A 23,581-nucleotide genomic window follows, 5' to 3' on the forward strand; every position below is an offset into this window, starting at 1 on the left:
TCCTCCACTAACACTGTTGCGTTGATGTTGAAATCAAGGGATATTGTTTCCTGCAATCAAAGAAAATCACACCATCTATGGCCGGCTTTAGGCTTGGGGGTTGCAACAGAACATCCCACACTCTGCTTGAGTGCTTCCGTCATATACAGCATCCTCCAGTCTGAATATAGATATTAGATATTACAGCCGCTTGCAACCAAGAACTAGGCAGTACTCGTTTTGGCTGCTGAACTGGAACTGTTTATTTGTAACAAGAATCCAGGCCTTTATACACTTGAGGAGGTTCCCCGCTTCTGATCTTATTACCCTAACAATACAAACTGTAACCAGAAAGATTAGCCAATTAACTAGTAATTTAACCAGCCTAGGTGACTCAGAGGTTTGACCTTTGAAGTCAGACTTGTCGTCTTCTAGCTCGGAAGACACAGTACACATCATCAGTAGTATAAAACACAGAACTCCTTCACACAACTGTGTGTTGATGTTGAAATCAAGGGATATCATTTCCTGCAATCAAAGAAAATCACACCATCTATGGCCGGCTTTAGGCTTGGGGGTTGCAACAGAACATCCCACACTCTGCTTGAGTGCTTCCGTCATATAACGCATCCTCCAGTCTGAATATAAATATTAGATATTACAGCCACTTGCAACCAAGAACTAGGCAGTACTCGTTTTGGCTGCTGAACTGGAACTGTTTATTTGTAACAAGAATCCAGGCCTTTATACACTTGAGGAGGTTCCCTGCTTCTGATCTTATTACCCTAACAATACAAACTGTAACCAGAAAGATTAGCCAATTAACTAGTAATTTAACCAGCCTAGGTGACTCAGAGGTTTGACCTTTGAAGTCAGACTTGTCGTCTTCTAGCTCGGAAGACACAGTACACATCATCAGTAGTATAAAACACAGAACTCCTTCACACAACTGTGTGTTGATGTTGAAATCAAGGGATATCATTTCCTGCAATCAAAGAAAATCACACCATCTATGGCTGGCTTTAGGCTTGGGGGTTGCAACAGAACATCCCACACTCTGCTTGAGTGCTTCCGTCATATAACGCATCCTCCAGTCTGAATATAAATATTAGATATTACAGCCACTTGCAACCAAGAACTAGGCAGTACTCGTTTTGGCTGCTGAACTGGAACGGTTTATTTTGAACACGAATCAAGGCATTTATACACTTGAGGAGGTTCCCCGCTTCTGATCTTATTACCCCAACAATAAAAACTGTAACCATAAAGATTAGCTAATTAACTAGCAATTAACCAGCCTAGGTGACTCAGAGGTTTGACCCTTCAAGTTAGACTTGCCGTCTTCTAGCTCAGAAGACACAATACACATCATCATAAGTATAAAACACAGGACTCGTTCACACACTAGCAGACCTACTTACAATAAACACATTATGGCAGGAGGCCCCAGACAAGTGGTTTGCTGATGACTCTGCTATGAGTCCCAAGCTGGCAGAGACCATCATGGCCTCCTTAAAAATGTCCATTTGCATTACATAACAGAACATATTCCTAAATGCTTGAAGCTCCCTCAAATGCCAGGGTCCATAGTCAGTAGGCAAGAGGCTAGCATTCAGTCCCCTCGAAAACCCCATGTTCTGGGTGAGTCTATCACAGGGGTACCATGGTCACAGGTGGGGTATTCGGGAAGCATCTTATAACCGATAAGAAAATTATAGGATACAATGAAAACAAGACAGAAGCGGACTCGGTATAGAACTTTAATTGGTTTTCTTCAAGTATATTAGAATTCAGACATGTGAAAGCCAAGGCACAATTATCAATACAGACACGTTATTAGTGTATATAGATGACATTCATCACCTGGAAGTGAATATAGAACTACACACATGAATAAGCAATAAAAGCCAACATTAGTCATTGCCATATATTACATCATAAAAGGAAAAAAGTGACAACAGACAGTTACAAGTAAAGATCTTCTACCGAACCCACCATAACACTGTTCCTGAGATACGTCTCCATGAATTCCCACTCTGGAATATTAATGTCCTTTTAGGGTTGCCTTTAAAGTGGAGGTTCACCCGGAAATGACAATTTTTAACATTAGATTCATGCTTTAGGGGAATCGGGTAGTTTTTTTTAAATCAAAGCTGTACTTACCGTTTTAGAGATACATCTTCTCCGCCGCTTCCGGGTATGGTCTTCGGGACTGGGTATGGGACTTCCTTCTTGATTGACAGTCTTCCAACAGGCTTCCGACGGTCGCATCTATCGCGTCACGATTTTCCGAAAGTAGCCGAACGTCGGTGCGCAGGCGCCGTATAGAGCAGCACCGACGTTTGGCTTCTTTCGGCTACTCGTGACGCGATAGATGCGACCGTCGGAAGCCTGTCAATCAAGAAGGAACGCCCACTCCCGAAGACCATACCCGGAAGCGGCGGAGAAGATCGCTCTCTAAAACGGTAAGTACTGCTTCGTTTTTAAAAAAACTACCCGATTCCCCTAGACAAAATGAGCATAAATCTAATCTTAATTTTTTTTTTAGGGTGAACTCCTGCTTTAAAAGCTTTAAACTAGGGGATCCATTTCTGAAAACTACCTGTAGACCATTTGTAAGGTTCAGTAAAGACTCCAGTCCATCAGTTGTACCTGTGTGGAGGTGTGTATGTACCCAAGTCTCTACCACTTCCCAAATCCCTGTATATTGTGTTTACCAAGATGCCCATCTAAATTTTTTTTTTAGAAGGTTCATCTTCCAACAAAACAACGACCCAAAGCACACAGCCAAGATAACAAAGGAGTGGGAACGGGGCAACTCTGTGAATGTCCTTGAGTGGCCCAGCAAGAGTCCAGACATGAACCCGATTGAACATCTCTGGAGAGATTTGAAAATGCCATGTGCACCGACGCTCCCCATCCAACCTGATGGAACTGGAGAGGTCCTACAAAAGAAGAATGGGAGAAACTGCCCAAACATAGGTGTGCCGAGCTTGTAGAATCATAGTCAAAAAGACTTGAGGATGCAATTGGTGCCAAAGTGGCTTCACCAAAGTATTGAGCAAAGGCTGTGATACTTGTGTACATGGGAGGAGCCTGTGATACTTGTGTACATGGGAGGAGTCTGATAATTGTGTACATGGGAGAAGTCTGTGATTCTTGTGTACATGGGAGGAGCCCGTGATACTTGTGTACATGGGAGGAGCCTGTGATACTTGTGTACATGGGAGGAGCCTGTGATACTTGTGTACATGGGAGGAGCCTGTGATACTTGTGTACATGGGAGGAGCCTGTGATACTTGTGTACATGGGAGGAGCCTGTGATACTTGTGTACATGGGAGGAGCCTGTGATACTTGTGTACATGGGATTTTTTTCCTTTTTTATTTTTAATAAAATTTGCAAATATTTCAGAACAAACTTCTTTCACATTGTCATTATGGGGGGGATTGTTTGTAGAATTTTGGGAGGAAAATAATGATTTAAAGTGGAGGTTCACCCAAAAAATAAAGTTTTAACATTGGATTGAGGCGAATTACTGGAGGCAGAATCGGGTGTTTTGTTTAAAATCAATGCAGTACTTACCATTTTAGAGATGGATGTTCTCCGCCGCTTCCGGGTATGGTCTGCGGGACTGGGCGTTCCTATTTGATTGACAGCCTTCCGACCGTCGCATACAGCGCGTCACCAGTTTCCGAAAGTAGCCGAACGTCGGTGCGCAGACGCCGTATAGAGCCGCACCGACGTTCGGCAACTCGTGACGCGCTGTATGCGACCGTCGGAAGGCTGTCAATCAAATAGGAACGCCCAGTCCCGAAGACCATAACCGGAAGCGGCGGAGAAGATCTATCTCTAAAACGGTAAGTACTGCATTGATTTTAAACGAAACACCCGCCCCCCCCCCCCCCCCCCCCCGTTTGACCAATGCTAGTGTCCCAGACAATGCACAGGCCCCCATGAAAGCACATACAAGCAAAATCAGAATTGGAATCTCTCTTTTTTGGTTGAAGTGGCTCTTTCAAATGTAAAAAAAATAAAAATAGAGTATACAGAGGAAGGATGACTGCGGCGTTATCACAGGAACAGTGCTATTCACCGTTTGGCATATTTAATAAGCCAATGTAAAAAGCACAATGGTGATGAACAGGAGTGTAACCGAAAACAACCAACCAATGGCATCCCAATGTGCTGCAGTTAAATCAGATTCATGTTGACTGGCTGCTTTGGGTTATGGCCTTCAGCTCTTTGACTTAGTAAATCAGCCCATATAGAAGCATTGAGCACGTGGATCATTAAAACCTTCATTACACTCAACATATATGTCATTTTCAAGGTAATTAGTGCAAAATTTGGGCCGGTCATCCACAAGACGTGGTATACTGAGCAAAACCAGACTTATACTCAGGGGCGGACTGACAACTCATGGGGCCCCCGGGCAATAGAAGATTATGGGGCCCCCGGGCTTACAGATGGGCACCACGCCAGGAGGCAGTGCAGAGGTGGTGCAGCTAAAATCTCAGGATTTTCACATCAAAAGCATGTCGGTATCGGACATATCAGGGACAGATGTAAAAAAAAAACAGATTTTTACATACTGTCTCTGGTTTTACTGAGCCTGGCTACCCTGATGGGGCCCCCTAGTGGCATGGGGCCCTCGAGCAGTGCCTGAGTGCTCGAATGGTCAGTCCGCCCCTGCTTATACTATAACCAAAGGGCAAAACTTGTTTTTACTGTTGGATAGAGTGGACAGGGATTAGATCTCCTGTTAGGGAGATTCACCAACAGGGGGGTTAAAACCCTCCCTTACTCTATCCAAAATGAGTTTTGCCTATAGTTATACTCTGCTTCAGCTGTTCTCCCATAATAGGTATAGCAGTAAAGTTATGAAAACGCTGCAATCGTGGTGAGGCACCGGTCACATGATCCTACCCAAAGGGGAGGGTCGGTATTCAGGAGGAGTTGCTGATTATCAGGCTCTGTCGGTCCCTTTTGACTGAGGTCACATGACCCAGTTTACTATGCCTCAGTTATGAAGTGACACAGAAGCGATCAGTAGTGATCACTAAAATGAAGGGGCTGGTAAATTACGCTCTCCATCCTGAAAAAGTCCCACACAGCAGCTGACAGGAGAGGCAGCAGCATGAATCATTGCTGCATGGGGTAATAAGGGTGTGCGTAGGAACGTCCGGTACACCCAGTGAACACACCTATACATAGAATATTGAGGCAGTTTGATCAGGATAGGGGGGGGTGGGGGGGATTTCATTCTAGTACAGGTTCCCTTAAAGTGAAAAATCCAAGAGCCAAATTTCAATGACCAGAGGCAATAAAGGCAGCAAAGAGAAGGGATTGACAGAGAACAATCAAGGCAAGACCAGACCTCCAAGGGGATAAAATGTCTGCTTAAAAAAAACAAAAACATAAAATACAGCTTTATTACGGTAGTATATTTAAAATACAAAGACATTAAAAACAACATTCCATATCTCTTTCTATATCTTCATTCAATAGCATAATGCATGTGAAGAATAGCTTGGTGGATTGACGCGTTTCACGCAGGATTTCTTCATCAGGATCCACTTGCCATTATTAAAAGGATATGGAATGTCCGGTCTTGTCTTTGTTATAAATACATGGGGGAGAGCGCCTAATTTATTTTTATAAAAGTCTTCCAATCACTGTCATATTTGGATTGCCAGAGGACAATCAATACAATGATCATAGACATTAGGGATGCGGGGGGTTACCAAGTCATGCTCAGCCGGCCCTCACTCCTCTCCACCCAAATTAGAACTGTACAGATCCCAATTAACAATACTGATGGATCCAAATTTTTGGAGCTTTCACAAAAAATGTGGCCAGTAGAAGTACATGTTCCAAGGCCTTTCAAAAGCCCTCCTTCCCTGGCTCCAGAGTTCTGCAATAATTGTCCGCATCCAACGCTCAACATTAAAGGGAACTCCAGCCCAAGCTCACCTATAACTTTTTTTAAATATACTTATAGTATCCAAAAAAGGACCCGTGTTTAGGGTTACAAACTCGAGCTGAGAAGGCCATTAGTCTAGCCCCGGTTGATTGTGGCACCATCGCGGTCTGTGTATAAAGGTCAGTTTGTTGCCGGAAGAAGCTTTCTGAGGCCGTCCTTCAAACTTTTGGGTGAAAGTCTTTTAAACAGAAGCTGTCAGAACAACCCAGTTGACTTTTCAGCAACATTTAGGAAATCACACCATGTTAGTGAATATATGCACACACATTTGGAAACAAACATCTTAGTTAGTAGACTAGTCACAATGATTTGAACATAAGGCAGTAAAAACCTAAGGCAGAGTGCACAAGAGGGGGGTACAGGGACACTCGAGGGGGAAACCCCCCGAATTACATGCAAACAGCAAAAGACAAGAGTCAAACTCCTGAATGAATTCTCTTCCCGAGGCCAAGGCAAAAAAATTGTCAGGGCTTTACTATGCTTAAGACGTAATAATAAATACTATATATGTATAGGGATACCGTTTCGGCGCGCAGTTGGGTCCTTAGCTTTGTAGACTAGATTACATCCAACCCTTGTTTTCCGAACATTCAGTGATACGGAAGATAAAACAATGATGAGAATCTTCTCCTGGAGTTTGATGCAAGTTATAACATTTTCTAATATTAGTTTATTGGCTAAAAATAGCAAATCGCCAAATAAACGCTCAGCTGAGTGTGTGGCCCATAGTGTGGGGTTTAGAACAACTCTAAACTCTCCTCTGTTCTACATCTATCTGGAGGAAGCCCAAGGAGGACCACCAACCAGACCAGCCTTTCACAACCCTCTTATCATAGATGAACCCTTGGCTTAACTTTCCAGTCCCAGGGAACACCTACGAATAAATACTATATCAAAAGTTCACAGTACATGAGTGTGATGACCATAGAAGAAAGCTCCCTACACTGGTGGTCAGTGGGAAGAATGTTCCTTACATTGGTGATCGGTGAGAAGAATGTTCCTTACATTGGTGATCAGTGAGAAGAATGTCCCTTACACTGGTGATCAGTGGGAAGAATGTTCCTTACATTGGTGATCAGTGGGAAGAATGTTCCTTACATTGGTGATCAGTGGGAAGAATGTCCCTTACATTGGTGATCAGTGAGAAGAATGTTCCTTACATTGGTGATCAGTGAGAAGATTGTCCCTTACATTGGTGATCAGTGAGAAGAATGTTCCTTACATTGGTGATCAGTGAGAAGAATGTTCCTTACATTGGTGATCAGTGAGAAGAATGTTCCTTACATTGGTGATCAGTGAGAAGAATGTTCCTTACATTGGTGATCAGTGAGAAGAATGTTCCTTACATTGGTGATCAGTGAGAAGAATGTTCCTTACATTGGTGATCAGTGAGAAGAATGTTCCTTACATTGGTGATCAGTGGGAAGAATGTCCCTTACATTGGCGATCAGTGGGAAGAATGTCCCTTACATTGGCGATCAGTGAGAAGAATGTCCCTTACATTGGTGATCAGTGGGAAGAATGTCCCTTACATAGGGAATCTTCCCACTGATCACCATTCTCACAGATAGTGAAAAAGATAATTATTCATAGTGGTTACATATCCGAGATGCAGAAATTGCTCAGGAAACCCTTAGCCACCGCTGGAGGAACCTTAGGGCTCCATGGAACCCTGGTTCAGAAAGACTAGACAAGGTTTTGGACAATTTCTGAAGAGAACAAGTGACCACATTTGGAGGATGGCCCAGGACGGCTTTTGTTTTGGGAAGTTTGGAAGATCTGGATCCCAGCTTGGGGGAGTGATGAGCATGGAGCGTCCTAAGATGGAGGTTCTGGGATTTTTCTTATAACCTCATCCCTTTCAGCAAAGTCATCTTGTAAACTTCTCTAGCGATAAATATATTTTTCATGGTAAATGAAAGTACCATTTACCTTTCAGGTATGCATTACCTCTCATGGAGATCACAGTACTACCCCTGACTATGCCTTAATAATTTCTCTCCTTATCTCCAGCACCATCTTTCTTCGGGGGATAAACTAGGTTCATCATCTACTTCCTGCTCAGGGATGACCCAAACCTGGTGTCTGTGCCGGCGTTGTGACGACAAAGGTCCCCCGTCGTAAAATGCCCGCCCTACACTGCGCAGTGCAGAGCACAACGGTGCCGCCGAAAATCTCGGAACATGAACAGCTGTTGATCAGCTGTACACGGAGCCTGCGCAATCAAGACGACTGCGCAGCTGAAATCATTAATTAGACTCTGAGCATCCGCCCCTTGCAGAGTTCAATGAATAATACACCTGCCCCTTGCAGAGTTGCACGAGCATCAGGAGCGTGTGGCAAATGTCGTCTGGATTGCACAGGCGTCGTGTACAGCTGATCAACAGCTGTTCATGTTCAGAGATTTTTGGCTGCACCGTTGTGCTCCGTACTGTGCAAACGCTGCGCCTGCGCAGTACAGGGTGGGCATTATTCGATGGGGGACCTTTCTCATCAGAACACTGGTCTTGACTCCTGCTGTAGCCTCTCGTCCTGTGCTTGGCTATAAGATTAAGGATACAGCTTATGTAAAACAAGGACACATGTCCCTTTAAACACGCCTGTCCATAGGACTGCATGGACCATCAGTTTTAGGTGGACTGGATCGCCCATGGGAAAAGGGGCCTAGGACTCGCAGCATCATCATCTGGAGAAGGGGAGTGTTGGGGGTAGGCTTGATTCGAACTGGATGGTCAAAGTGACAGATTCTCTTTAAGGTCGAGAAGAGGGAGTAGAAGGTTATGCAAGGAGGAAGAAAGCCAGATGAAATCTGATGGAGAACAAAAGCATATAAGAGGGTTTTCCAAAGTGGACGCCATAGGCCAGTGGCTCAGGAGACCGTCAGGCCAACTATTCATTAGCCATGTTATAGCTTGCATCAAATTTGTAGACAGAGTATTTTCAAAGTGGAAGATCTGCTATAAATAACATTATATACACACACACATATGGGAATATCATTCCATGAAATCTGAAAGTGCAAGCTCATAAAATGCAAATTTTTCCTGTACGGTGAACTTGTCCTATCACGGTGCACAAACAACAGTCAGATCTACGAGTAACATTCTATGAGTGTATGACGATACTGGTGATCATCAGTGACAGATACATTCAGACTGTCTAACATAGATGACGTTATAGTGAAATGGTTTCATATCATTTCTAGGTGTATAGTATGCGAGCGTCTACTATGGGCTAACTCGTGCCTTATAGTCTGCTGACATTGACCTCACCAGGAGTGCAAGCAGACTAATGTTAATGGAGTATAATCACTGTCTACATAGTATAAATAAAGTTGGGTCTACAGAATGTTCCCAGCTCTTTGAACACAGAAATCAGCCTGTCTAGAGCTCCATCATGACAGCAGGCAGACTGGGGGGGTCATTCACTTGGCTGCCTGGGGCTGTACATTATAAAATTCAGGTGCATTTTCCCACCTGGGGGTCCAGGTGCTGGGAACAGCCACCCCATAGACATGAATAGGTGTACATGGAAGTATGTGCAGGTATTTGAATAAAGTGTACAGACATAAAAAACCTTGAAGGTAGACTGCATGCGTTGAGGTTTTACATCTGTATGCATGCACATGTTTATGCAAGCACCAGCATATACCTGCATACAGCCGCGTATGGCTATGTCTATGGGACAGCAGGCGGACTGGGAGGCAGACACCAAAACTTTACACTGTACAGCTCCAGGTGGCCATATGCATGAGCCCTGAAAGTGTATCTGAAGCCAAAAACTTTTTTTGTTTTTTTTTAGGGTGGCAGTGGTAGTCACTAGATATGGTTAGTGGCCGTTGGCCGAGGGTCACCAGTTCCCCATGGCGGCCGAGGGTCACCAGTTCCCCATGGCGGCCGAGGGTCACCAGTTCCCCATGGCGGCCGAGGGTCACCAGTTCCCCATGGCGGCCGAGGGTCACCAGTTCCCCATGGCGGCCGAGGGTCACCAGTTCCCAATGGCGGCCGAGGGCCACCAGTTCCCAATGGCGGCCGAGGGCCACCAGTTCCACTGTACAGCTCCAGGTGGCCATATGCATGAGCCCTGAAAGTGTATCTGAAGCCAAAACCTTTTTTTGTTTTTTTAGATAAAGTAAGAAAAGGATTTAGGTGACCAAGGGTGGCAGTAGTAGTCACTAGATATGGTTAGTGCCCGTTGGCCGAGGGTCAACAGTTCCCCATGGAGGCCGAGGGTCAACAGTTCCCCATGGAGGCCGAGGGTCAACAGTTCCCCATGGAGGCCGAGGGTCAACAGTTCCCCATGGAGGCCGAGGGTCAACAGTTCCCCATGGAGGCCGAGGGTCAACAGTTCCCCATGGAGGCCGAGGGTCAACAGTTCCCCATGGAGGCCGAGGGTCAACAGTTCCCCATGGAGGCCGAGGGTCAACAGTTCCACTGTACAGCTTCAGGTGGTCATATGCGTGAGCCCTGAAAGTGTATCTGAAGCCAAAACATTTTTTGTTTGTTTTAGATAAAGTAAGAAAGGGATTTAGGTGACCAAGGGTGGCAGTGGTGGTTGTTGGTCACTAGTTCTGGTTAGTGGCCGTTGGCCGAGGGTCACCAGTTCCCCAACACAGTATTCTCTTTTATCATTTCTACATTTACCTCCATTTCTATCATGAATAGGAGTCCATTTCTCCTATGGGTTGGGTTTTGGCATTGTACAGAAAGCTTGGTACATTCTCTATGCAATCAGATAAATAGCAGTAGTATTGTCGTACCATACTAGCCATCGATTAAATGGAGAAAATCTGGAGCTCAAGTCATTCCCTTTGTTGGACAACTTACGTTATTTAATGATTTTGGGATAACTTAGATCCCCTTCGTTCAGGTTTATACAAATGTATAACAAATAAAAAAAGAAGACGAAGAGATCACCGTTATACCAAAACCTTTCATCTTTGGAAATTTAAAGTTTAAAATTTCCTAAAAAAAAATAATAAAAAATTATATAATAATAATAATCACCACAAGGGACAATACCTACTTCAGTGAGATGTGTCCCTTGTGCTGCTGTGTCCTCGTATAGCAGAAATCTTCCTCTTCTAATGCCCACCACCACCACAATCAATCAGGGGGGTTAATAGAGCCGAGGGAACTTTATAAGCACTTATCAAGAGTGGCCGACTACACCAAAACTTTCCACCCAGCTCCTCCAGTCAGAGAAGCCAGGACTACAGCTTCTATTATATAGAGGGGTGGACCGTTCAAATCATCCACCTTTCCATTCATAGGGTGGGCATGTGGGGAAGGGGGCACCGCACAACCAGGGCACTGCATTTCCCACTGTAGGTGCCCAGGGTTCTGATGCTGCGATCGCCCTCTATTGTTTTTTAAAAGTCTTCACAATGGCTGCGGCTGCAAGTACCCAGCCACTTGTAGTTCACTAGTATGGCCACCCTCACCATTTGGCTCCTCCTAAGACCAGCCCAGCTCACGGTTTCATGGATTCTTACAGAGTAACAGTCCTGAGGCTCTGGTGAGAAAAGAGGAAAGCAGGGTGTGGAGGGGATCAGAGGGGAGCATGAGGGTTGGGGTTCAGAGGTTAGCCGCTAGCGTGGGGTGCAAAGCTTGGGGTTTTGGGGTGTGGAGAGGAGCAGAGGGGGTCCAAAGGTGGGGAAAGGGGCACAGAGGTAAGAAAGGGTGGTAGTTGAGGTGAAGACATGTGCAGAAGGGGTTTTTAGGGTGCAAAGTGAGGGTTGGGGTCCAAAAGGTAAGCAAGGCAGAACTAGGGTGCAACGGTGAGGCAAGAGGGGGTTTGGGATGTGGAGATAAGCAGAGAGTGGGGGGGGGGAATCTGAGGTGAGAGAGAGGGCTCAGAGGTAAGGAATAGAGAAAGCGCTGGGGTGCATAGGTTAGCAGCGAGAGAGAAACACAAAGGTGAGCCTAGAGGTGGGCTGGGTGTGGAGGTGAGGTCTGATATGAAACATAAGGAACAGAGGTAAGAAGGGGGGTTGGGGATAGAAGAGGGGGGTCTAAGACGAGATAGGGGGCATAGAGTTAAGGAAGGGGGTGGGTGGGGGTTTGAGGTGAGCAGAAGGTTTTAGGGTGCAGAGAATAGTGGGGTTTGGGGGGTCCAAAGATAAGCAATGCAGGATTGGGGTGCAGAGATGAGGCAAGAAGGGGTGTTTGAGATGTGGAAGTGAGCAGAGAGTAGGGGGGGGGGCATCTAAATTGAAAGAGCGGCACAGAGGTAAGGAATAGGGGAAGGGTTGGAGTGTACAGGTTAGCAGCGAGAGTGGGGCACAAAAGTGAGCCAAGAGGGGAAGGCTGGGTGTGAAGGTGAGCGGAGGGGGGGGGGCATGATATGAAACATAAGGAATAGATGTAAGAAGGCGGGGGGGGTTGGGGTCCAAAATGTAAGCAAGGCGGGATTGGGGAGCCAAGAAAGAGGTTTAAGATGAGAGAAGGGGCATAGAGGTAAGAAAGGGGGTGGAGAGGTGAGCAGAAGATTTTAGGGTGCAGAGAATAGTGGGGTTTGGGGGTCCAAAGGTAAACAATGCAGGATTGGGGTGCAGAGGTGAGGAAAAAAAGGGGGGTTTGGGATGTGGAAATGAGCAGAGAGTGGGGGAGGGGGGAATCTGAGGTGAGAGGGGGCACAGAGGTAAGGAATAGAAGAAGGGTTGGGGTGCATAGGTTAGCAGCAAGAGTGGGGCACAAAGGCGAGCCAAGAAGGGGGGGTTGGGTGTAGAGGTGAGCGGAGAAGGGGGTCTGATATGAAACATAAGGAACAGAGGTAAGAAGGGGGGGTTGGGGTCCAAAAGGTAAGCAACGAGGGATTGGGGGCCAAGAAGGGGATCCAAGATGAGAGAAGATGCATAGAGGTATGGAAGGGCATGAGTGCAGAGGTGAGCAGAAGGTTTTAGGGTGCAGAGAATAGTGGGGTCCAAAAGGTAAGCAATGCAGGATTGGGTGCAGAGGTGAGCAGAAGGGGTTGTGAGGTGCACAAGTTTGCGTCGTGTTGGGGTCCAAAAGGTGAGCGGGTGGGTCTGAGATGCACAGGTGAGCAGAGAGAGTGGGGGGTCATCATAGGAGGAAGACTTCTGCTAAATTGGGGAGCCAAGAAGGGGGTCTAAAATGAGAGAAGGGGGATAGAGGTAAGGAAGTGGGTGGGTGGGTTGAAGTGCAGAGGTGAGCAGAAGGTTGGGGTCCAAAAGGGAAGCAAAGTGGGATTGGGGAGCCAAGAAACGGGTGGGGGGAGGGGGGTTTGAGTGCAGAGGTGAGCAGAAGATTTTAGAATGCAGAGAATAGTGGGGTTTGGGGGTCCAACGGTAAGCAATGTAGGATTGGGGTGCAGAGGTGAGGCAAGAAGGGGGGATTTTGGATGTGGAAGTGAGCTTAGAGTGGGGGGGGGGGGGAATCTGAGGGAGGGGGCACAGAGGTAAGGAATAGAGGAAGGGTTGGGGTGCATAGGTTAGCAGCAAGAGTGGGGCACAAAGGCGAGCCAAGAGGGGGGCTGGGTGTAGAAGTGAGTGGAAAAGGGGGGTCTGATAAGAAACATAAGGAACAGAGGTAAGAGGGGCGGGGGGGGTTGGGGTCCAAAAGGTAAGCAAGGTGGGATTGGGGGGACAAGCAGGGGATCTAAGATGAGAGAAGAGGCTGGGTGCAGAGGTGAGCAGAAGGCTTTAGGGTGCAGAGAATAGTGGGGTCCAAAGGTAAGCAATGCAGGATCGGGGTGCAGAGGTGAGCAGAAGGGGTTGCGAGGTGCAGATGTTTGCGTGTTGGGGTCCAAAAAGGTAAGCGGGTGGGATTGGGGGGACAAGCAGGGGATCTAAGATGAGAGAAGAGGCATAGAGGTATGGAAGAGGATGTGTGCAGAAGGTTTTCGGGTGCAGAGAATAGTGGGGTCCAAAGGTAAGCAATGCAGGATCGGGGTGCAGAGGTGAGCAGAAGAGGTTGCGAGGTTCAGATGTTTGCGGCGTGTTGGGGTCCAAAAGGTAAGCCGGGTGGGTTTGAGGTGCACAACTGAGCAGAGAGAATGGAGGGGGGGTCATCCGAGGAGGAAGACTTCTGCTGAATAGGGGCAGCACAAGGGACACATCTCACTGAAGAGAATGAATGTGCCTTGTGCTTATTCTTATTTTCTTTGACCAATAAAAGGGATGAATAAACCCAAACTTTCTGCAATCCGTTAAATAAAATAGTGCAAAAACATACATTATATGGGGAGAATATACATGTACAGTCAGCAGCTACCCCCCATCTCATCTATTCCTTCCAGAAGCAGAGGTGGTCTCTCTTTCTAGGGAGGCACTGTGTAAAGTTCTACTGAACTTGGAAGTGTCAGCAGCAACACAACTTCAGAAGCCCTCAATCCCCCCCCCCCCCGTAACCTCATCTTACATATATAGGGGGCCCCAAGCTACAAAGCATGGAACAAGAAGAGGAGCTCCTGAAAAAACAGCAGTCGCTTATGTCTGCTTTTACCAGCAAGCAGTGTAAACACGTAAAAGAAAAAAAAAAAGTGAGTGCACTTGTAGGATGTGAGAAGAGGAGCGGCCGTCTCGTCGGAGTGACGCGGTCTCGTCGGAGTGACGCGGTCCCGTCAGATTTGGTTGACTACCAGGCAGCAGGAGGCTTTGGAGGCACTTATGGCCCTCTGGATCACCGCTTGACATTTCTCTCTCTTCACCAGTTTGTTATTCTCAAAGAGACCTTCGTTTCTTGGGATCCCATGGGAACCGTCAGGAAGGGTTAACAGGCCTGTGTATGAGGAAAGGAAATCTCACTTAGGGTATGGTCTGGCTTTGGTGGAACGTTGCTAATCATGGAGAAAATAAAATCACGTGGCTTAAAATATGTGTGGTAACCAGCATAGATATTCCCTTTTTTTTAGTTTTATGACCATTTTTACAATAAATACATTACTGACCCAGATAACTAACAGAACAAATCATGAGAATAATAAGCGCGAGGTTCTCTTCAGTGAAAACCAATGATGGGGCTCTATTCCTCCCACTGACACTAGTGATGGGACACTATTCCTCCCACTGACCCCAATGATGGGACACTGTTCCTCCCACTGACACTAGTGATGGGACACTATTCCTCCCACTGACACCCAATGATGGGACACTATTCCTCCCACTGACACCAACGATGGAACACTATTCCTCCCACTGACACCAATGATGGGCCACTATTCCTCCCACTGACACCAATGATGGGACACCATTCCTCCCACTGACACCAATGATGGGACACTATTCCTCCCACCGACACCAAGGATGGGACACTATTCCTCCCACCGACACCAATGATGGGACACTATTCCTCCCACCGACACCAATGATGGGTCACTATTCCTCCCACTGACACCAAGGATGGGACACTATTCCTCCCACTGACACCAAGGATGGGACACCATTCCTCCCACTGACACCAAGGATGGGACACTATTCCTCCCACTGACACCAATGATGGGACACTATTCCTCCCACCGACACCAATGATGGGACAGCATTCCTCCCACTGACACCAATGATGGGACACTATTCCTCCCACTGACACCAATGATGGGACACTATTCCTCCCACTGATACCAATGATGGGACACTATTCCTCCCACTGATACCAATGATGGGACACTATATCTCCCACTGACACCAATGATGGGACACTATTCCTCCCACTGATACCAATGATGGGACACTATATCTCCCACTGACACCAATGATGGGACACTATTCCTCCCACTGACCACCAAACCTGAAGCACCAATTACTCGGATGGTGGGGCATTTCAACTACCACTGGTTACAGTCTAGTCTCCCTAAAGTCTGAAGGAGACTACACAAGCCCCTTGCTTATAAAGTTTGGCGACCCCTGACTTAAACCACTGTAGCATTGTGGACTTTAATTTGATGCTTAGCCTCTGGCCGCCCACATAACGCACATGTGCGTTGATAAATACCCACATGTGTGTCTATGGGCGGCTGAGGTTTCTATCCCGAGATTGCGCACACTGCACGCTCCCAGCACAGTTTTTGGTATTTTCCCGATGATTGGGAGCTGGTGGGACCCAGCTCCTGATCATGTGACCACTGTGATACCCAATCACAGTAGTCACATGATTAGGCAGACCATCCACCCCCCACCCCCCCAGGAAGAATAGAACAGTTAAAGGGATGCCCCAGAGCTGGATTGTGCGCCCTAACAGAGCGCCTGGTCTCAGAGTAACGATCGTGAGCAGGCAAAACCGACCCGGTATGGTTTCCCCCCAAAACCTAAAATGATCGGAACAATTTCAGGGAAGTTTTTGTTAAATCATCTGATCAAAAAAAACTTCTACTTACCATATCCTTCTACCCGGCCGCCTTTAAATTCCCCCTCAAACTTCATGTTGTCGTAGCGAGTAAAGACTCCAACGCCATGGAACTTCCCTTGAATGAATTCTCCTTCGTATCTGATTGGTACACAGAGAAATATAGGCGGGCATAGTCTTAAATTAAAATGAAAAAGTTCAAAACAACATTACAATTCATTTTATACGTTTGCCCGCTGACAAAGAAATGATCAGTCTATAATTTTATTGGTCGGTTTGTTTTAACAGCGAGACACAGAATAACAAAAATATCTCGAAAAACACATTTCAAAAAAGTTATAAATCGATTTGCATTTTAATGAGTGAAATAAGTATTTGACCCCTTTGCAAAACATGACTTAGTACTCGGTGGAGAAACCCTTGTTGGTAATCACAGAGGTCAGACGTTTCTTGGAGTTGGCCTCCAGGTTCTCATTACTGAGTTCATTCCAGGAGGGTCTGTGGCAGAGACATAGTCAGGTTGAAAAAAGACACAAGTCCATCCAATTCAACCACAAAAAACAAAAAAAACTAAATAAAAAACACAATACAATCCCATACACCCAACTCCATACCCACAGTTGATCTAGAGGAAGGCAAAAAACCCCAGCAGAGCATGATCCAATTTGCTACAGCAGGGGAAAAATTCCTTCCCGATTCCCCCGAGAGGCAATTGGATTTTCCCTGGATCAACTTTACCTACAAATCTTAGTACTCAGTTATATTCTGTACATTTAGGAAAGTATCCAGGCCTTTCTTAGGCTGCATTCACACCTGAGCGTTTTGTCGCCTAAAGCGCGACGCCCCAAAACGTTAGAGGGGAAAAAATACATTATTCTCTATGGCAGGGGTGCCCAACCAGTGTCCCGGGGGCCACAGGTGGCCTGCGGAGCCCTCTGATGTGGCCCGCGACCACCTGCTCTGGGATGGAATAGAATACTGTTAATAAAAGTACGTTTATTACTAAAATCACAGCATATATATATAGGCATATCTGTCTATTGCAAAGTGCAGGAAAGCCAAAAGTACACTGCGTTGGTAAATCACAGCGCATCAGTGTGAAAACAGCCTAGGGCCCCTTTTACACGGACAGTCCGACCCAATTGGACCCTCCATTCACCTCTAAGGCCGCGTACACACGGTTGGTCAAAACCGATGGAAACGGACTGAAGGACCTTTTCATCGGTCCAAACTAGGGTTGTCCCGATACCACTTTTTTAGGACCGAGTACAAGTACCGATACTTTTTTTCAAGTAGTCGCCGATACCGAATACCGATACTTTTTTTTAATGTGTCCCCATATGCAGCCATGTCCCCCCCCATATGCAGCCATGTCCCCCACATATGCAGCCATGTCCCTCTAGCCATGTCCCTCACATATGCAGCCATGTCCCTCACATATGCAGCCATGTCCCTCACATATGCAGCCATGTCCCTCTAGCCATGTTCCTCACATATGCAGCAATGTCCCTCTAGCCATGTCCCTCACATATGCAGCCATGTCCCTCACATATGCAGCCATGTCCCTCACATATGCAGCCATGTCCCTCACATATGCAGCCATGTCCCTCACATATGCAGCAATGTCCCTCGATGTGGCGGCAGCGGCGGGGGGGGGGGGGGAAGGGGGGGGAAAGTATTCTATTTAGGTATCGGGGGTATTTGCTCGAGTACGAGTACTCCCGCAAATACTCGGTATCGGTCCCGATACTGGTATCGGTATCTGGACAACCCTAGTCCAAACCGATGGTGTGTGGGCCCCATCGGTCAGTTATCCTTCGTGTCAAAAATTTTAGAACTTGCTTTAAAATTGAACCGATAGACGCCTAACCGATAGGTCAAAACCAACGGTTAGTACGCGAAAGCATCGGTTAAAAATCCACGCATGCTCAGAATCAAGTCGACGCATGCTTGGAAGCATTGAAGTTCATTTTTCTCAGCACGTCGTTGTGTTTTACCTCACCGTGTTGGACTTGATCGTTTTTTTAACTGATGGTGTGTAGGCACATCAGACCATCAGTCCGCTTCATCGGTTAACCGATGAGAATGGACCGACCGTGTGTACGAGGCCTAAGGAGTGGCAGATGTAAACCGACTTGTGTCCTACCTCCAATCTGATCCGCTAAAAAAGATTATAGTGGGCTATGTCCGTGTCTGCTCTGCATATGCAGAGCAGACATGGACCTGCCACCCACCCGCACCATTTATTGTGGCCCGCGACCGGTTACCAAGTCACTTAACTGGCCCTCGCGCTTCAAAAGGTTGGGCACCCCTGCTCTATGGAGATGGTTTACATCTCCACTACAACACGCCTGACGCCGAACGCCTGAAGCCCAAACAAGTTCTGGACCCTTTTTTGTCGCTCTAATTTGGGCGTTTTACATTGGTGACCCTAGACCTGTAAAAAATTGCGGTAAAAAAAATGCTGCGTTTTGTCGCGGCAAATCGTGGTAAAAAAACGTCGCAAAACGCTACGCTCAGGTGTGAATGCAGCCTTCAAACAATCTACTGATCTGGCCAGAACCACCTCTGGAGGGAGTCTGTTCCACATTTTCACAGCTCTTACTGTGAAGAAACCTTTCCGTATTTGGAGGTGAAATCTCTTTTCCTCTAGACGTAAAGAGTGCCCCCTTGTCCTCAGTGATGACCGTAAAGTGAATAACTCAACACCAAGTTCACTGTATGGACCCCTTATATATTTGTACATGGTGATCATATCCCCCCTTATTCTCCTCTTCCCAAGCGAGAATAAATTCTGTTGCTCTAATCCAGCCATCACTAAATGGCGGCCCGCGGTCCGAGTCCGGCCCGAGTGACGCTTCTGCCCGGACCGCCATGCCGCCAGTATAATTTGAATGTCAGCGTTGGTTTGCTGGGGCCGCGGGTTTCCCCAGCAACCAGTGACGCTGGACTCGGAGTTGACCAACTTGCAATCCTCGACCGCGAGTAGGGGCGTGACGTCACGTGCGTGCCCCGCCCCCTGCCGCGAGCGGGTCCACTCCTGGCTCTCCTTTAAAGTATGAGCACGTTGTCACGTGCGCGCCCTGCCCCCCTGCTACTCGCGGTCCCGGGCTCCTTATCTCGCAGCATTGCATTCAAGGTATGTGACATGTTACTTAGTGATCACTGCTGGTCATATGTTTCTAAAGGTCACGCTAATGGGCACCTTTTTTATGTTAAGGGGCACTCTGATGGACGAATTTTATTTAAGGGGCACGCTGATGGGTATATTTTTAATGTGCACACTGATGGGCATATTTTGTTAAGGGACACATTTTGTTGTGCCCATCAAAGTGACAATTAACATAAAATATGCCCATCTGTGTACACATTAAAAATATACCCATCAGCGTGCCCCTTAAAATAAAATTGTGCCCATCAAAGTGCTCATTAACATAAAAGGTGCCCATCAGCGTGACCCTTATTTTATGTTAAGGGTCATTGCTGATGGGGACATTTTTTGTTAAGGTGCACTCTGATGGGCATATTTTATTTTAAGAGCAACACTGATGGGCACATTTTGTATTAAAGGGCACTCTAAATGGCAGATTTTATGTTAAGGGACATGTTTTGTTGTGCCCATCAGAGTGCCCCTTAATATAAAATGTGCCCATCAGGGTGTCCCTTAACATAAAATGTGCCCATCAGGGTGCCCCTTAACATAAAATGTGCCCATCAGAGTGTCCCTTAATATAAAACGTGCCCATGGGCACATTTTATGTTTAGGGGCACGCTGTTGCCCCTATTGTCTAATTTTTGCTCTAATTTTTGCTCTTCTCAAAAAAAAAAAAAAAAAACGACTATTAAAATTAAAGACTGATCATTTTTGTCAGGGGGGCAAATGTACAAAATCAGCAGGGGCTCAAATACTTTTTCCCCCTCACTGTACACAATAATTGAACAAATAAAATCAAGGGGTAGAGGTATAAGTGAGAGCAAAAATGTTTTGCTGGAGCCGCTTTCTGTTTCATAAAACAACAGCGCCACCACCTGGCACTGCCAATAAAAAAAGTAAAAAAAAAGTCAATAATTTCTATAGTTACAAAGTGGTTCTAAAGGCAGGTGTCCCGGTTGCAAATGTTCTCTCATTTCCCGTTTGGTAAAATGTCAGCAGGACAGGAAGTTGGGTGATGATATCTCTCTAATAGAGCCCCAGATAGCAATACAAACCAGGCAGAGTGTTATGGTGCTTGCAGAACCCCTGCCAGGACTTCCAATGGAACTCAGAACCTCTGCCAGGACTTTTACTGATACCAATGATAAGACACTATTCCTCCCACTGACACCAATGATGGGACACTATTCCTCCCAATGACACAAATGATGGGACACTATTCCTCCCAATGACACCAATGATGGGACACTATTCCTCCCAATGACACCAATGATGGGACACTATTCCTCCCAATGACACCAATGATGGGACACTATTCCTCCCAATGACACCAATGATGGGACACTATTCCTCCCACTGACACCAATGATGGGACACTATTCCTCCCACTGACACCAATGATGGGACACTATTCCTCCCACTGACACCAATGATGGGACACCATTCCTCCCAATGATGGGACACTATTCCTCCCACCGACACCAATGATGGGACACTATTCATCCCAATGACACCAATGGTGGGGCACTATTCCTCCCACCGACACCAATGATGGGACACTATTCCTCCCACTGACACCAATGATGGGGCACTATTCCTCCCACTGACACCAATGATGGGGCACTACTCCTCCTACCGACAATAATGATGGGGTATTGATTACTCTCACTGATGCCAGGACATTTTCTACTCCCACTGGCTCCCTAAAGTCTGAAGGACAGTAAACTGGCCCTTTGTTTAGAAAGTTTGGACACTCCCTGATCTGATTTAGAACATCGCCGTCCCGTCACATACAGATTATATTCTGCTGCTTTCTGAAAGGAGTTTTTCTCACCTTGAGCCGTCCGGGAAGGATAAAACCCCATACCCCTTAAAAAGTCCATTTTCAAACAGGCCGACGTAGCCGGATCCATCAGTAAACAACAGCTGGCCAATTCCATGTCTTCTACCTGGAGAGAGAAAGAAGGTCTGGTCACACATAGGTGGGGGGGGGGGGGGTGATGGTCACACCTAGGTGGGGGGTGATGGTCACATTTATTATTTGTGTCACAGGGGAACTAAACCCTCCCGGGCCTTTACATAAGGAAGCTGCCATTTTAGCTCTTGTTTTATCTGCAGCTATGATTAAGCGCGGAGTTACAGTGTGAAACGCGTCAGTTTATCTGTTTTTTTTTTGCTGTGGCATGTATTTTTGTGATTTCATTTTACAAAAAAAACAAAAACATTTTTTGGAGTGCGGCTGTCCAAACCTTCTTTCGTATTCCTGCAATTGTTTGATCTGCGGTCACCATGGTGCTGCACATGCGATCAGTCATGACAGCAGCTGTTTGATGGCTTGACAGTTCAGGTGGGAGCACAAGCAACTGTAATGCCGCGTACACACGGTCGTTTTCTGCGATGTAAAAAAACGACGTTTTCTGTGAAGTAAAAAACGACGTTTTTAAAACGACACTTTTCAAAAACGATGTTGCCTACACACCATCGTTTTTTCACAGTGCTCTAGCAAAGCGAGGTTACGTTCACCACGTTTTTCCATTGAAGCTCGCTTCATAACTAGCTTCTGGGCATGCGCGGGTGTAAAAACGTCGTTTGAAACGTCGTTTTTGCTACACACGGTCAATTTCTGTGAAGTCAAAAACGACGTTTTGAAAAACGACACATAAAATTGAAGCATGCTTCAATTTTTTTGTGTCGTTTTTCACAAGACATAAAACGTCGTTTTCTCCCACACACGATCAATTAAATTGACGTTTTTAAAAACGTCGTTTTTTTACATCGCAGAAAACGACCGTGTGTACGCGGCATTACAGTTATCGATCACGGCATGCCGTTTTTTTAGGGAATATCTAAATTGATGGGTTTATTCCCATAAACTTTTCATCCTATAAAAATGGATAGGATAGTAGGAGCCACTTACCGACCGTCTAACTGGGAAAATACGTGATGTCAGTACCGGGGTTGTGGCTGCGGCTAGATGCCATATCCCTGCTATAAGCCTTTCTCATAAAAGTGGCACGATCGGCGGTTCCGCCGCTTGATCACTTTTAGAAACGGCAGGAGTGACTGGGCATAGAGATGAGTGAAGGAAATATGGCCTCTGCTCATCTCTATGCCCTAGGACAGGGGTGGCAAACACAAGGCCCGCAGGCCGAATCCGGCCCGCCAGACCTTGCCATGTGGCACCGCGCAACGGGCCGTCCGTTGCCACTAGTGGTGCAACGGATCGTGACCGATCCGTGATCCGCACCGCTGCCTCGGCCTAGCTCTGAGCAGTCGGCCATCTTGGTACACCCGGCTCCTATGATGGACTTCCCAGAGATACAATCCCGGGACCGCGGGATGTGTGACGTCCATCATAGGCGCCACAGACTCCAGAAGGCGGCAATTACAAGCCTCCACTGTAAAGAAAGATCCTGGCTCGGGAAGGCGGCTCTTCTCTCCTCCTCCCCTCCTTTCTGGCTGGCTGCTGTGACACATGATGTGTGTATGTCAGGTAGGTCCATGTTACATGTATGTCAGGTAGGTGAAGTCCGTGTATGTCAGGTAGGTGAAGTCAGTGTATGTCAGGTAGGTGAAGTCAGTGTATGTCAGGTAGGTGAAGTCAGTGTATGTCAGGTAGGTGAAGTCAGTGTATGTGTCAGGTAGGTCCATGTATGTCAGGTAGGTCCATGTATGTCAGGTAGGTCTATCTTTGTCAGGTAGGTTAGGTCAGTGTATGTCAGGTAGGTGATGTCAGTGTGTGTATGTCAGGTAGGTGATGTCAGTGTGTGTATGTCAGGTAGGTGAGGTCAGTGTGTGTATGTCAGGTAGGTGAGGTCAGTGTATGTCAGGTAGGTGAGGTCAGTGTGTGTATGTCAGGTAGGTGAGGTCAGTGTGTGTATGTCAGGTAGGTGAGGTCAGTGTATGTCAGGTAGGTGAAGTCAGTGTATGTCAGGTAGGTGAAGTCAGTGTATGTCAGGTAGGTGAATGTATGTCAGGTAGCCCATCCCATCCCATCTCATTCCATCCTACCCCACCCCCATCCCATGCCATCCTATACCACCCCACCTCATCTCATCCTACCCCACCCCATCTCATTCCAGGGTGGATGGGAGGATGGAAGGAGAGTGGAGGGTGCAGAGGTCAGATATTGTACACGGTCCATAGCATACTCCTGTATCCT

The 23,581-nt window shown here is 46.7% G+C and overlaps 1 protein-coding gene across 1 annotated transcript in view; it reads right to left on the minus strand.

The window, feature by feature from the left end:
* Positions 1 to 13,353: 13,353 nt before the first annotated feature.
* Positions 13,354 to 23,581, minus strand: part of MORN4 (MORN repeat containing 4) — a 38,528-nt gene continuing 28,300 nt past the window's right edge. The window contains exons 3-5 of the mRNA XM_040361252.1: positions 21,254 to 21,368; positions 16,297 to 16,406; positions 13,354 to 14,705 (exon numbers count right to left, since the gene is read on the minus strand). Coding sequence (XP_040217186.1) covers positions 14,548 to 14,705; positions 16,297 to 16,406; positions 21,254 to 21,368 — 383 coding nt within the window. The 3' untranslated portion in view covers positions 13,354 to 14,547. The remainder of the gene's footprint in view (positions 14,706 to 16,296; positions 16,407 to 21,253; positions 21,369 to 23,581) is intronic.

This window comes from Rana temporaria, chromosome 8 (genome assembly GCF_905171775.1).
Source record: "Rana temporaria chromosome 8, aRanTem1.1, whole genome shotgun sequence".
Lineage (NCBI taxonomy): Eukaryota > Metazoa > Chordata > Amphibia > Anura > Ranidae > Rana > Rana temporaria.